The sequence below is a fragment of the Hyaena hyaena genome, unplaced genomic scaffold (genome assembly GCF_003009895.1).
Source record: "Hyaena hyaena isolate Hyena2069 unplaced genomic scaffold, ASM300989v1 scaffold_160, whole genome shotgun sequence".
NCBI lineage: Eukaryota > Metazoa > Chordata > Mammalia > Carnivora > Hyaenidae > Hyaena > Hyaena hyaena.
Genome location: NW_024080793.1, coordinates 1,991,007 through 2,006,579, shown reverse-complemented (window position 1 = coordinate 2,006,579; position 15,573 = coordinate 1,991,007). Strand labels below are relative to the sequence as shown.

The following is a 15,573-nucleotide window of genomic DNA, read 5'->3' as shown; positions in this document are numbered from 1 at the left end:
TCCCCAGTAGACGCAGAGGACAATAACCAGATGCTGTACTCTACTCAGATCCACAGACTGAGGAACAGTGTGATGACAGGTGGCCGAGGCATGGCTCCCCAGAAGTGCCTCCCCCCTCCCCTTTACCCCTCCCTCTCCTCTTCCTCCTTTCCTCCCTGTCTCTGTCTCTCACATTCAAACCCCAATACTCTATGCAGTCAGGAAGAGAGGTTCTGACAACAGGAAGTCGGGGGCACACCTTGAGGTCCCCAAGGGCTTCCTGGCACTGACCCTGGTGACAGAGCGGTGTGTCTTGAGGGGTACACAGGGTAGACTGGCATAGAAGGAACATACCTCATGGGAGAATAATAATTACTATTATAATAACAATATCATACATCCAGGACAAACCCAGCTGCCCCAAGCCAACTGCAAAATCCATATGTCCAGCAGAGCCTATGTGAGTAGTGGGAGGGGCTGCCTGCTTGTACCCCAGGCCTTACTCATACCAGCTCCCTGAGGAGGGGCCAGCCCCTCCTCTGCTCCTTGCTAAGGCTTAGCACAAGGTGGGGAGGCTGGCACTGCCAACGCCGCCCCTCTGTGCTGGGCATGCCTGCACCAGAGAGGTTAGGCCCACCTCCCCTCAGTGGCCTGGCAGCAAGGGATGGGTGAGTGAACCTATAAGGGACCAAGTGATGGCAGCTGTGGGGGTGCGCCTCCTCTGAGCCCACTCTCCACTCCCTTCTGGCCCTTCCTGCGGGCCTGCCCGTGGCAGGAAGGCGCCAGGGACACTCATGGCACAGACAGGGCATGCAGAGCGGGCCCATGGCATGCTTGGCCCACCAGGTGCCATGCAGCCGGCCTGGACTGTTGGGCAGCTGTCAGAGGGCTGAGTGGGCAGTAGAGTCCGAGGGGTCCCCCTTGGGCTGGACCTCTGATTCAGTCTGTGGTGGGGCCTCCTGGGAGTTGGGCCCTTGGACAGGCAGCTGCAGAAATTCTGGAAGCACCAGGTCCTCTTTGCGCAGAAGGCCTCTCTGGTCATGGGCCCCGCTGCTCTGCACCCGATTCAGCAGCTCCACCAGGCCTAGGGGTGGCCATAGAGTCAAGAAGTCCACCAGAGCAGACCTGCCTATGCTAGCCCACCACTGTCCTGCTGCCCTTATTACAACCACAGCCTCCCCAAATGCCCCCCTCCCACCCTTCAGTCCCTCTGGTCCCCTCACCCCCAATGGACACTGTTCCAGCCCCAATAACATCAAGGTCCCTGCCTCAGACCAAGCCTCTCTGGTACCATCCACCCTCAATGGTCCCCAACCCTTCTGGTCCCTAGCTCCCACCATCCCCAAAGTACCTTCAATATCACAGGTCTGCCGCTTCCCAGTGATACTACTGGGTGCCTGGGCCATCGAGTTGAGGGACAGTGGAGAGGGGTGGGCGGCCTTGTTCTGAGTTCTAGGCTGGCCGCCCTGCGAGAATGTGGAGTCAGAGCCACAACCGGGAGGGGAGGTGCAGTAGGCAGAAGAGGTAGCCCTTTCTCTCGCTCACCTGGCTGCGGCACGGGGCTGTGTCTCCAGCTTCGGGAGCCTTCACACCTATGGCAGAGCGCGCCACCCTTAGTGTTTACCTCCCACTTGGACCCCTTCTGAGCAAGAGCCATATCCAGGGACCAAGCCCCAGGGCCTTGGTTTTCTACCTGGGAGAGTGTCCAAAACCAGTCTCTGGGCTGCCACCGAGCTCACTAGCTTCCCCAGATCCAGCGGCTGCTTCTCACCTGGCTGTGGGAACAGATCAGCAGCCCGTTGGACAGGCAGCCCGTTGCCCTCCCCGCCCCCGCCCCCGCCCCCGCCCCCCAGCCCTGCTGTCCCCCAGCTCACCAGGCACAGCGCCACCTGTTGCGGGCTCAGGCCGTGCTTCGCCAGAATGGGCTGCAGCGCCTCCTGCAGCCGCTTGGTGGGCTTGGCGGAGATTCGCACAACTCGATCCAGCGCCGCCAACTCGAGCCTGCACGGGACCCTTGCGCTGCGGAACCGCGGGGAGCCGACCCCGCCTTTCCCCCAACCCACCCGGGACAGGCCCAAGAGGGGGCGCAGCCTACACTGGGGAGGTGAGACAACTTGGGGGGATGCTGTTAGCACCAGGGGTGGGACCTGAGAGGGACAACAACAGCCTGAACTGGGACCCAAACGCGTGTTGGGGCCCAGGACCCAAGCCTGGGAGGAGGGGAACTCACTCGAAGGTGATCCTGTTCTCCAGCCGCACTTCCTGGTCCGCCAACACGGCGCAGTCCTGATCCAGGACCAGAGCCTTCTGCAGATGCCAAGCAGGGTCTCAGAGACCTTCCCTCCTCACCCTAACCATCCCAGGGTGGGAAGGAACCACCCCACTTCCACCCATGCCCCCCACTGGGGATCCCTAAGGGTCAGAGTGAAAGGGTGGTGGGCAGGTGAGCGTAGAGATGAGGATGGAGTAAGGCACCTGGCTGGAGTTGAGCCTAGTATGGCCAAGGCCAGGGAGAAGGGTAGCAAGAAGGTTGGACAGCCATGGAGAAGAAACAGGAGTGAGGTGAACATGAAATGGTAATGAGGCTGCTTGGATAAGGAGCAGGCTTAGGTCCTGGATCATGGAGCTGCCTCTTCCTGGGCCAGGCTGGTCCAGGACCCACTTCCTGGATGGCTGCCCCCTTGTCTCCCAGGCATGTGAAATCCATGGATGCATTTACTCCCTCACCACCCACCTTTGATCATCAGCCACCCAGGCCTTGTCCCCTTTTTAACACTTGTCCATTTCTCTCCATCCCCACCTACTAAGGACACTTTGTGTCTCCTCACTACAACAAGAGCCCTTCCCCCAAACCACTGTGATGCCAGAAGGATATAAAGTATCTAGCACAGTGCCTGCCACACAGTAGGTACATAAACAGTAGGTGTAGTGACTACTGCTCCTATAGGCCCTACTTCCTACACCAGCTCAGGACAGGGAGGCAGCCTCTTTCAGGGACAGGCCTGTGCTGTGCTGCAGGGACAGGTGGAGTGTGGGCGGGGAGTTATATTTAGCAGATGAGAAAGCCCATCTGGGCTTCAGAGGCTGCCCGGGTGGCCTGAGTGGGCAGAGATCCTCCCACTGCCCTCACAGTCCCACTCTCCAGGCCCCTGAACTTGCCCTGCACTTCTTACTCACATCCAGACTTCACTTAAGCTGTTCCCTCTGCCTAGAATGTCTTTTCCTGACAGTTCTGCCAGGCAAACTCCTCCCCATCCTCATCAACAGCTGCCTCTTCCATGAAGCCTTCCCAGAGCCAGCCAGAAGGGCCTACCATCCCCCCAGGAACTCTCTGAAACTTTGGCCCCTCTTTCTGATCACATCCTGCCTGGCTTACCTCCAGCCTGTGGACCTGGAGGACAGAGCTCCGGCCTGGGTCCCTCTGCTCACCCACCTGGCAGGGCCTTACGCCTTATCTGGGAGAATGAAATCCTGCAGGACCTCCCTGGAATGCAGCATTTTTTCTTCAAATCTCCCTTACTGGATGGTTTGGTTTAAAGTGCATCCTCCCTCCCCCCCCCCATTTCCTCTGTAAAGCTTAAGTCTAGTTTGCACCTCAAGAAAAGTTTTTCATGGGCTACGTGCGTTTGGGTGCCTCTGATGGCCATTTCAAAGATGACCAGTAGGAACTCTGGGGGTGATGGGGGAAACCCAGCTCAGGCAGTGGTTCTCCCCGACTCTCTCCCCCAGAGAATCACAGTGAAGATAACGGTAAGGCTGGAAACCAGGAGGAGAATGGGTTGGGGAAAGGATTTTCATGGGATGAGAGTGGAAGTCTGAGTTTGAGGGGTTGGTGCTGGGTTGATTTGGAGCTGGGCATGGGGGAAGGGGCAGGGTTGTGTTGGGGTTGGAATTAGGAAGGGGATGAGGATGGGAATGGAATTGGGGTGGAGGTCAAAGCTGAGCAGAGACAGGAGTGGGGTTGGGGTCAAGATCAGGAAGAGAGTTAGAGTTGGGGTCCAGGCCAGGTCCACACCTGCTCATTGCCCACCAGGTAGACCTTGATGTCAGGTAGAGAGAGGCCTCGTTTCTCACAGATGCCTGCCAGCATGGCACGGATGGTGAGGCCGGGTCGGGCCAGGGCCAAGGAGGCTGTGCCATCGGGCAGGTACACGCAGCAGTACTTCCCTGGCCTGCTTTCACTCTCACCTTCTGTGCTCCCAAGGCTTTTCCGGTGGCTCTGATTCAGGGCAGTAGTGGAGGGAAGGTCATGTGTACACATTCAGGGACATGCAGAGAGTTACACAGGCAGGTAAGCCCACTGAGGCGCACACATGCACACACATGCCAAAGGGCACACTTTTAGGCAGGCAGAGATACTCCTATGGCAACATATGTATGCACACCCAGGCATAAGGGCACGCAGAGACAGGTCCTCCCACTGACCCCCCCACATCTGCTGTGTACACCTGGGCCCCCACACGTGTGCACACACACACAAAGGGAATGCACATCCATGCCATGCATGGGGCCCACTGTAGTGAGGACAGGAAGAAAGTGAGGAGGCTAAAGGGTTGGCAGCCGGAAGATGTAGGTGTGAACCATGACTAGGGATGATGGTGGCCACACAAAGGGGCATGAGTAGTGCACGTTGTCTCTCCCAGCAGCCCTCTCACCTCAGATTTGCTGCTGACAAAGGCAAGGAAGCCGAGGTCCAGACTGGCAGACGAGTTGAGGGAGCCCTGGGACTCTCTGCGCAGGGCGGAGTTTGGGGCCCCGCCTACTAGCTCTAGGGGAGAGGGAGCAGTGAGCAGAACAGCCCATCCTCCCTACACCCCTTCTCCACCGCCAGGCGGACTCCGCTGGAGCCCTCCAGCAGGGGTCTAACGCGGCTTGGAGCCTTGGAAGTGTTGCTACTGAGGCGGCTTCCCAAACTTCCGGGCTCTAGTCTGGAAACCGAACCACCAGGGGAAAGTGGTGGTTCCAGAGTATTTCGGTTTTCACAGATTTACAGACAAATAAGAGGAAAGGGGCATTCTCAAAGCTTGCCCAAACTCCCACCCCGACTCTTCTCTGTAGCCTCCGACCCTCACCCTTGCGGAAAGACTTGCGGAGCGGGCGGCCCCCAGAGCCCTCAGCGGAAGTCTGGTGCCCCAATTCCTCCACGCCCAGTGGCAGCGACTTCCCGGGCTTCAGCTTGGGTTTCTGCGGGTAGAGGAATCCAGGCGCTGGCTCGGGGCCGGACCCCAGCCTACGTGCAGAGCGTGGACACACCCCTACAGATCTGCACCCGGCCCCACCGCCTCCCGCTGCCCCTCGTCCGCACCTTCCTCGTGGCGTCAGGGCTGCCGGGGCTGGAGGAGCCGGGTTCCCGCAGGGGGCGTCCCTCGGCCTCCGCCAGGAGACACTCGCGGTACAGCGGGGACTTGACGAAGCGCGCATAGCTGTCGAACTTCATCAAGTTGAAGATCTGCGGGACCCGCGCCAGGGCGGTGAACCGGAGGGGGCGTTCGACTTGTCCCCAGCTTACCTGGCCCAGCCCTCAGGGTTGGCTGGGTCCCCAACCTAGCAGCTGAGACCTTAGCCCCTCCCACGCAACTCCTTGATCTATCTAGCCCAGGGCCTACTCTTGGCCCAGGCTCGACCTCTGCTAGGCTCCGCCCCTAGCCCTTGCTTCACCGCAGCCTCTGGTACCGCTCTCTGACCCGCGCCCTGCCCCGGCATTTGACTTTGGTGCAGGCATCCAAATTTGCCCCTCGCCCTGGCCGCTCCAACCCCATCCCACCCCTGACAATCCCACCTCCTGTCCTTTCTTCCAAGGCCACGCCCCCTAATCCCAAGCCAAGACCCCTGGGAACACTCACCTGGAGCTGCTGTGCCCGGAACATGTCCGGTCGTGGCTCTGCCAGCACCTCCTCGCCTAGCCAGGCCTGCCGGTCGATGTTCACTGGGCTCAGGGCCTGGCTGGACAGAAACTCCCGGTAGATGTGGCGGGCCTCCTGGGCAAGCTGTTGCAGAAGGGACAGGAGAAGGTCAGGGGCATGACCCAGGCTCTGGTCCCACCCACCGCTCGGCCCCTGCTCCCCTTTCTCCCACCTGCTGGGTGTCGCTGGCTGGGATCTGTTGGAAGCGCTCGCAGGCCTTCCAGAAAGTTACATTCTCAGCGCTGAACTCCTTCTTCAGGAACTCCTGGTGCACAGATGGAGGAGGCAGTCAGAGACACAGGGACTCAGTCAGGGGATGCGGTCAAAGAGATTGGGGTAAAGATAGGGCCGAGAGGCCAAATCAGACAGATAGGGCACAGAGAGAAAATGAGAAGCAGAGACAAGGAAAGTTCCCTGCTGACAGAAGAAGAAGAAAGTGCCAAAGAAAGGCTGGATGAGGCAGCTGGCACAGGAATCCCATTCTGGCCAGCTTGAAGCTCCATCCATATCCTCTCCCATGCCGGCCACCCTACCCCCAACCCCCACCATGGTGGCCACTGCCATCTTCCCTCCCTACCCCATCCCAGGGCTTACAGTGAAATAAGCCAGCCCCAGCGGGTCCTGCAGCAGCCGCTCGAAGGACAGGCCCCAGCTGGCCACAGGCTGATCCTCGGTGGAGAAGGGGCTGCTGGGACCACTGGGGAGGCTGTGGATACTGAGAGAGCTGCCTCGGCCCTCACCCTGGCCCTGGGGCCCTGCTGTGCTGCTCAGCTCTGTAGGGGGATGGACAAATGGTGGTGAGCCTTGTGGCCTTCCCCAGCCCCTGGCCCAACCCCGTCTGTAGGTATTTTCCCTGGAAAGATAGCAAGGGGTGTCCCCACCCTTTTTCACATACCCTCCCCCACCCCAGGTAGGCCCCCTCTGTACCCTCTGTCACTTACCTCCATCTGAGACAGCCAGAACCTACAAGAGACCCAAGGTAGACAGTCAGACCAGGGTAGATTCTCAAGGGACAGTTCCGGGCTCAGGCCCCTAGACGGGAGCTGTGTTCTCCTCCCCCTGGAGGGCCATGCTGGGCATTCCCAGCCAGGTCGCTGCTTGTCAGCGTTTTTCTCAGGGTACTCCTGGCTCCCCTTCCATCATGTGCCAAACACTGTGTGATGGAACCTATGCCAGTTACTTTCCATTTGCCCCTGCTTCCCTCCTCCCTCAGCACTTGCTGGGTAAGCCCAGATGTACAGCATGGTGAGGATCGGCACAGACTTTGAATCTTGTCTCTGCCATTTACTAGCTGAGTGACTCGTTACTTGCTTGTCTCCATCTGTAATAGGGGATGATGATAATAATAGTAACTTACTTCCTGGGACTATTGTGAGGATCAAATCAGTTTAATACCATTTCCAGCATTTAGAACAATGCCCAGCATGTGGTAAGTGCTATATCAATGTTTGCTGGTATCTTTGAGGAAGGAAAGGTGCCTCTATAGCCAGTGATCTCTTTGTTGCACCTGTTGCCTCTTGGAGCGGAAGACCCTGAGAGACCATGGGCCCCACCCCACTTTGGGTGGGCCCAGGATGCTATGTTATAATATAGAGCAGTCATTCTCAAACTCTAGTGTGCATTAAAATGACCAGTAAAAACCCACCTCCAGCGATTCTGGCTCAGGAGGTCCAGGATGGGGTCTGAGGCTCTCCATTTCTAACATGCTCTCAGGCAATACTGATGCACTGGTCCATGGACCACACTTTGAGTAGCATTGCTGTAAAGATGAACTTCATCCGTCCCCCCACCCGCCACATACAACTCCGACTTCTCTGGGAATCCGACCATTAGTGAAATAGAAAAAACCCCTCCTTTCAAAATGACTCTTGCAGTGGTTTCCCTTAGTCTTCCTACCTTCCTAGCAGCTCCTCCAGCTTCCTTCTCATCTCCTACCCACGCAAGATGGCCTCTACCCCTCCCTGACTCTGCCCTGGGTCCTTTCCCCCCCCATATCCCCCCCCACTCTGTCCTGGGTCCTTTCCCCCTCCCATATCCCCCCAGATCCAAACTCACATAGCCAACTTCCTGCTAACATCTCTGCCCAATGTCCCACAAGCCCTTCCAACTCAGCCAGTCCCAAGGGGTAAGCCACCTCTGCCACTACCAAAGTAGGGCATCAAATCAGTTTCCCTACATCCTGTCTTTTTTCTCCCCACCTGGGCCCCGTTTTCCTCCCTCCCTCTCACATCCTATTCTCACTAGTCTTGTCACAGGAGTTTCTACCACCTGTCCCTTTGTTACATCCCCACTGGAAACAGGTATGCAAACATCTCCCCCAGGAAGCCTCTCCCTGCCCTCCTATCTGAGATCTCCCTCCTGCTCCCCACTCTCACCTGGAACACTCAGGTCCCACATCTGTGGGCCAGAGCTAGCCTGCAAATATGTTAGAACATAATATCTTGGCCCTCGGACTTTTTTCGTTTTAAGTTTAAAAGTGTTTCCCACATTTAAAAATCAGGAGTTTTACATAAACTCCTGTGATGCTCAGCTACCCAGAGCTGCTTCCCAGCATGACAACTTTGTCTGGCATTGAACAGCAACTGTCTTCCCTACAAGGGGCTCATGCTCTCTTCAGAGGTCTCTGAGGCCAGAGTGCCTCATTTACTTATGGAGACAGGTGCTGCCCCAGACCACCTGAGTTCAATTTGTGCTGTGTGACCTTGCACCAGGCACTTCACGTCTCTGTGCCTCAATTTCTTCTTCTGTAGACATGGGGTAAATACTCCTGATTTCAAACGATTGCTGTGACTAAATAAGTTAAATATATAGATAAGGAACTCAGAACACTATCTGATATGTAGTAAGCTGTCACGGAACGTTACTGTTATTGCTGCTGTTACATTAGTCTTGGTGTTTGACGGTGCTCCACTTTCAATTTGCTAGCCCTGCTATGGAGGAAAGAGCACAGGAGTTGGAGTCTGTCAGACCCAGAGTCAAATCCCAGCTCTGCCCTTTTCCAGTTTTATGCTCTTGGGCTCCTCCCTAAGCCTCATCTCCCACCTAGAGTGTGGAGGTGAGACGTTGCTGGAGAGGAAAGTTTGCACAGATCAGAGCGTGGCTCAGCGAGCCCACTCGCCAGCGCACCAAGCCCTGCGCACCCTCCCGCGCCCCGCCCCAGCCCTCGCCCTCCTGCCTCTGCACTCCCCATGTGATGGCTTCTTCCCTTTTCCGAGTCAGCTCCAGGGGCTGCTGGAGAGCGTCCCAATTCCTGGGGTGAGCGAGGAGGACGAGCTGAAGCCCAGGGTACCTTCCAGCCTGCTCCTTCCATTCCTGGCAGCTCTACTTCTGCCCATACCTGCCTGTCCCAACTGCTCTGTGGCTTTGCCACCCTCAGGGCTGCTCTCACCACCGTTTGCCAGTCTCCAGGAACCATCCTGCCTCCCCCTTCGCAGTGGGTGGGCGCCTGGCCGCCTCCTCCCCACCCACCAAGCCACTGGCCTCTCTGGCCTGCCCTCCATCCCGGGGCTCAGATCCACGCTGTAGCTCGGAGTCCCCAAGGCTGCTGGGGCAGGCCTGGAGCCACAGACTGGGCAAAGGCCCCTGGGGCAGAAGCCAGCCCACACTCCTATTTTGTTTTGTTCTTGACATTATGTTGAATTGCCTGTGTGTGTCTTTAGGTGGGACTGGCTCTCAGGTGGTGGCCAAGCTCCCTGCCCTGCAAAGTGGAGCAGTTGCTGTGTTACAGCTGAAGCAAGCAGCCCGGGGCCTGACTAATGAACCCCTTCAGCTTCCCCCATCTCCCTCCTCCTCACTGCACCCAACACTTCATCAAACTTTTCTGGGTTCCCCACACCCCTTCACACCCCTGCTTCCTGTTTCTCTGCTTTCTCTTGCTGGGGGTCTGCTCCTGCTCCCACTCTCCTCACCGAACTAACTGCTCTCCAATCTCTCCTTGCTGACATCAGTCACCTACAAACACCAGCAGTTGCCCTGAATCCTCCTGCCTACCACACTTCTGCCCACCCACGTCTAGGCCTCTCTCTCCCTAGGATATGGTAGCTCCCAGAGGGCAGGCCTGGTTTACAAAGGAAGCCAACCCGAAGTCCCTCTCATGAAGCACCCTCCTTGCTCTGGGGCTAGCAAGCAGCCATCAGGGCCCTTGCAGTCCTCCTCTGCCAGTCCATGAGGCCCCAGCACCTCCTTCATCAGGGATCCTTTACCTCTGAACACCCCATATCTGTGGCCAGCAAGTCACCCTTCTCAGTCCCTCCTGCCCCACTGGTTGTTGATACACATAGTCAGGGCCAAGATGGCATAGGGATAGAGATATCCAGAGGTGCGAGAGAGTGAGGACGGAGTTCAATTTCAGTTCCACCATTCAAGGACAAATAACTTCTTCTGGACCTCGGTTTCCCCCAGGTAGAAGGTGGCTTGGCACTTCCAGCTTCTTGGGGCGGCTAGGAAGGGTGAGTGAGTGTGTGAAAGCAGCTGGCATGGAGCTGTCAGGAACTCTGCTGACCAGGGCTCCCACCTGCCCAGGCTGCCAGGCTTAGGGAAGTTGTGCTGAGTAGGGCCTGCCTTGCCTCACCGTGGCTTGCCTGAGGAGAAGTGGTGAGTGAATGGGAGAAAAGGGGAAGAAAGGATGAGGAAGGGTGTGGTAGAAGGTGAACCCCCGACCCATGGTCAGGCCTCAGTTTGCCATAATTTTTTTCTTAAGGCTGGCAGAGCCGCTGGTATCTAAGAATGCTAAGGTGAGTGTGGAAGGGCAACATTTCTGAGCTCTACTTGTGTGGCAGACACCCTTGGACAATACACATCCATGTTCTCACTCTATCCTGAAATCCTTATCCTGTGTGGCAGGTATTACTGCCCCCATTTTACAGATGAGGAAACCTAGGCCCAAAGAAGTCATATGGTGGGGAAGTGGCTAAGCTGAAGTTAGAATCCAAGTGTGTCTGCCTTTGGAGCCTGAGGCATTCCTTCCACCTAGCTGCATCCCTGAGTGGACAGGGGATGTACCGGGGGAGCTGGCAGGCAAAGTCAATCAGGGGTAAAGAGCCCAGGGGGTCCTCTTGAACTCGGCCCTCTGGAGGGGTCAGACCTCAAAGGGAGGGTCAAATTATTTAGCACCTTCTGTGCTGGGAACTCTGTACCATCAACTCATTTCGTCCTAGTTAGGGGAAATGGAGGCCCCAAGATCCTCTCTGGCTATGTGCACAGGGAACCCTGGGTGCCTGGCCCCCTCGGCCTGAGCCAGTCCTGTGGAGCTGAACCCTAGCCCTGAGCTGGATGCCAAGAATACAGGCAGAGCTACAGTAGGCTCTGCTTTACAGGTCTCCCCAAGTGGGAAGACTACATGGGGTCCCTGAGAGCAACAGGATATTATAATCCCTCCTCTCCAGGCTTTAGGCCCAGCTTCCCCTTAGGTCATGTCCCTGTACACACACCCTGGGTTTCCCCATAACCAGACCCTTCCCCATGCCATCCCCTCCTCCAGATAGCATATCCAAGAACTTCATACCTCAATGCACAAAATGAGACAAGAAGTCAGTTCTCCCTCCTCAGGTCCTCCTCAAGCTTTCTCTACCCTGGACCCATGGGTCTTACCCAAATCTGATTCTCTTCTGGTATTTGTACCCACATTTTTTGCGCCTTGCCCGACTGGGAGCTGCTTGAGGGCAGGGGCTAGGGTGATGGGTTTGGGTCTTCAGTGCCTAGGACAGGGCCAGCATAGAGCAGACCAATGGAGGGGTTGTTGAATGAATGACTGCATGAACAAATGAAGTGGCAATTGGGGTTGTGTGAAGATGTCTCTGGGAGGGGGCTGGGAGCCATCTCTAAGTGACAGGTTTCATTGCAACTGCCTGACAAGCTGAGTGGCAGAAAGCCGAGGCTGACAAATGAAGCCGCCTCAGCAGGGAATGATGGCAGCGGTGGGTGGGGGTGGTAGCAGGGGGAGGAGGGGGAAGACAGAGCCAGGCAGTTCTGGGAGGTGGGAGAGCAAAGGCATTGAGTCAGACAGGGTTCAGATGCAGGCCCTTCTACCTGTTGGCTGCTTTCAGCATGTCATTTAATCCTCTGAGCCTCCCTCGAGAGGTTATTCATGGAAGGAGCCTGACTCCTGGTCCACAAGTACTGTGTCATAGATGCTGATGCCTGTCCACCCCTCCCCGTGTCAGCTGCGCATGGCCTCCAGATAGCATATCCAAGCTGACCAGTGGCCAGCAAGCAGCCAATCTGTGACCCTCAGGATTCCAACAGGTGACAGGGAGAGTTCAGAACAGGCCCAGGAAGGGCAAAGATAAACTTGTGTGTGAAGGTTGCTGCAAGGAGCCAGGGCACCTATGAGCTTGCCAGGGTTGGGGGCAGTGGGTGCCCTCCCTGCTCTGAATGACTTTTGGGTAGAGAAGCCATGGGCTGATGTGGGAGGGACAGAGGCTGGGTGTGTCCCTGGGCACCCTCAGTTGCCCTGCAGTTCTGGGCACTGCTCAGAAGCACCAACCCAGTACCAGCCCACCCCATCTGGGGTGGCCGTGGGAGTGGCCCAGTGTCCTTGGCCTGGACACCCTAGTGTCATGCCTCCGGGTTGGAGTGAGAGGACTGTAGGTTTTTGAACTTTCAAAGTTAGGTTAATGGCAGAGACAGACAGTGAGGTGGGGGACTGGGCCAGCTTGGAGGGGTTTGCCTCTCTCCCACCCAGCTAGCCTGGGGCTGGGCAACAAAGAGACACTGGGTAAAGGAGAAGTGGAGAAAAGTCTTGGGAATTAGGAGGGAATTAGGAGGGTAAAACCTTGGTTCCTGAGTGAGGAAGGGGACCAATGAAGAGGCTCTGAGAATGAAGGGAGGCATGGGGCTGACATTTATGGAGCCCCCACAATGGGTCAAGGGCTCCATATTCATCATTCTACTTAGTCATCTCAACAGCCTTTGAGATCTGTTCCAATTTCCTCATTTTATAGGTGAAGACACTGAGGGTCAGAGAAGAGCCCTAGTAAGGGACAGCAGAGCCAAGAGTGGAACCCAGGTCTCTCTAGACCCATTGGCCTTGTCCCATAGTCCTAGGCTGGGGCTAGGTTAGAGGCTAGGACAGTGTCTGGACTTCCTGGGGCTGGGGTTCTGCCAAGCGGCTTGGTATCCTAGGGAGAAAAGGAAGGGCCAGCGCAGCTTACCCCATCAGTTGAATGAAGAAAGAATCTGGACTGTCCAAGGGCAGCTCTGATTTGGAGGCAAAGCAGCCAGGGAGAGGCTCTAGGGGGTGGGGCAGCAGCAGTAGCCAGGGCATCCTAGTGTCCAGCTACTCCCACCCTTCCCGGTAGCCCAGGAATAGAAAAGACAAGGTGCACCAGGCTGGCCTGACCCTACTGACCCATCCCAGGCTTCCCAAAGACTACTGTTTCTGGCAGGAAGCCTCTGGAGCAGGTCTAGCTGAAGAACAGTGACCCACTGAAGGTTGCCCCTTACCTGACTTTGGGCATCAGGACATGGGATGAGGAGGGGAAGGCTGAGGCTAAATGAGATGTGGGGGCCTAGGTCACTGTGGGGGTGTGCAGGGATCAAGGGCCATCCTAGGTCTCCCAGCCCGGATGGTGCCAAAGCGGCAGGAAAGGAAGCAGTGAGTACCAGAAGCCTATGACCGCCGTACTCTGCTCTCATGCCCAAGGTTGCCCCAGGTCCCCAGCAGGGCCATCTGGAAGGTCCTACGGCAAGGGCACCAGATCCCACTGCCTGCTCCTGTCTGTACCCAACTTCTCCCACCCGCTGGCAGCATGCAGGCTCTTGCCCAGCCCTGCCGGGCGTGCCTCCTGGGCTCCACCCTGGGTGTGCCCACCCCCTCCCCACAGGCCTGGCCTGGAGTCCATACTCACCATGCGCCCGTTGGGGACGCCCAGGTGCTTGGGCTTCCCCGGCATGCCGCTGCTGTTCAAGGGTCCCTGCCGTGAGGAGTGGCCACCATGAGGACTGTGGGCAGCCCCGGCCAGAGCTTGCACGGTGGCAGGCAGGCAACAGAGAGAGCCTGACTCTGCTCCTGCGGGCCCTCACATCCTGAAACACCAGCTCACTACCTCTTTTCTCTGCCACAGGAAGTGTCTCTATAGAAACCGAACCACAGAAAGAAGCAAGGTCTAAGTGAGCGAACGCCTCTTCCTACACACACACACACACACACACACACACACACACACGTTCACATGCACACACACATGCCACAATGCACCCTTAGCAGTGCCCCACACAGTCACCAACACATAGCCAGAGGCCTCTATGTGTCCAGGAAATAGCCCATTCTGGTCTAGCCCAGCCCAGGGAGCTCCAAGTTCATGTCTGGGCACACAGAAGTGTGTGCTCATACACTTAGTCACCTTTTTGCACCCTGACAGGGGCTTCTGTGGTCATGTGTACATATGCACCAAGTATACACACAGGTACTTTACTCAGGGCACACTTACCTCACACTGCTGTGTGCCGGGCATGTGCATACTCAATACCCCTCCCCCAGGCAGTTGTGCACATGCAGAGTTACTATCTCTATCCCCAGATACTTCCCAGGCATGTGCCCGTGTGTACAGACAGAAGGATACCTTGCATGTGTGGTCATACACACACAGACCACCCGGGTGTGCCTGTTATAAACACACACTCTCCCTTCATCAGAAACACCTGGGTGTATGGATAGTCCCTTGGACAGAGGCACAACTGCATATAGGTGTCTAAGTACTCAGCCACCCCAGTGACGTGTGCAAGCAGGTATGCACATGCTTACCCACCCAGGAAGGGGATTGGATTAGTTGCATCTGTGTGTGATATGTGTGTACTCATTTTCACCCACATAAAAGTTCCACCTGGGTGTAGTACTGTTGGCTGAAGGGTGACATCCTGTCCTCCCAGCCCTGATCCAGTGCCAGCTGAACTCAAGCCCTTTAGCCAGAGTACTCAGTTTGCCTCTTTCTCACACAGGCATGTACCCACTACAGGACTTGTGTTTTTACCTTAAGTATGGGCTTAGAGCCCTCAAGTCCCCCACCACTCTGGTTTGGCCACCTCTACTGTTTTTTACCCTTTACACTACTGCCCCTTTCTAGGGCTGTGACCTGAATCCTTCAGTGCAGAAAGTGACTGACTCTTCACCACGAATTCATGTCCTCTTCCTCCTGGGCACATGGTTAAACTTTATATTCCCAGGCTCATTTGCAGTCAGGTGTGGCCATGTGACTAGTCCCACCCATTAAATGTGAGTGAAATGATGTGTGCCATTTCTGGGCCAAGACTTTTAAGTAGTGTGTGCCCTCCACATTCTTTCTTTCCCCTGTAACTTGGCTGGATGCAGAAGATGATGAGGCCTTAAGGGATTGTGGAGCCACAGAAGAAAGGAGATGGTCTTAGTATTCGGTCACAAAGGTAAGCTACCCATTAACCAGGAACACTAGCTTTGCACTGTTATGTGAATGAGGAATAAACTTTGTGCCGTTATACACATTACAGTCTATTTTTGATAGCAGTTAGTGTTACCTTACTTTATATATCTCTTCACCCAGCGCTGATCACCTCTTTCCAGACACCTTGCTTGAGGCTATCCAGATAGAGGGATTCAGTCAGACTTGGTATGCATATTGGGGGTTGATTTGGAGCCTAGAGCATTACCAGTAGTGGTCTTAATAAGGTGCATGACAATGTCAGTGTGCCTGTGAAGGTTTTATAGGGTGTATGATGT

At 56.2% G+C, this 15,573-nt stretch overlaps 1 protein-coding gene across 1 annotated transcript; it reads right to left on the bottom strand.

Annotated features, from left to right (window-relative positions):
- Positions 1-339: 339 nt before the first annotated feature.
- Positions 340-13,928, bottom strand: RGS14 (regulator of G protein signaling 14). The gene is made up of 15 exons (XM_039239806.1): positions 13,730-13,928; positions 6,824-6,845; positions 6,477-6,655; positions 6,055-6,147; positions 5,823-5,966; positions 5,285-5,428; positions 5,052-5,163; positions 4,635-4,747; positions 3,995-4,198; positions 2,210-2,286; positions 1,854-1,980; positions 1,673-1,754; positions 1,525-1,571; positions 1,331-1,445; positions 340-1,063 (listed from the first exon to the last, which is right to left on the bottom strand). Exons 1-15 carry the CDS (start codon positions 13,772-13,774, stop codon positions 861-863), a joined length of 1,707 nt encoding a protein of 568 aa, XP_039095737.1. The 5' UTR covers positions 13,775-13,928; the 3' UTR covers positions 340-860.
- Positions 13,929-15,573: the final 1,645 nt, after the last annotated feature.

Excerpts from the sequence above, each read along its gene's own strand:
- RGS14 (XM_039239806.1), bottom strand. The coding sequence starts at position 13,774 with ATGCCGGGGAAGCCCAAGCACCTGGGCGTCCCCAACGGGCGCATG. Across the intron at positions 4,199-4,634 it reads TTGTCAGCAGCAAATCTGAG|AGCCACCGGAAAAGCCTTGG; the intron begins GTGAGAGGGCTG and ends GCCCTGAATCAG. Across the intron at positions 1,572-1,672 it reads GGTTTTGGACACTCTCCCAG|GTGTGAAGGCTCCCGAAGCT; the intron begins GTAGAAAACCAA and ends GCTCTGCCATAG.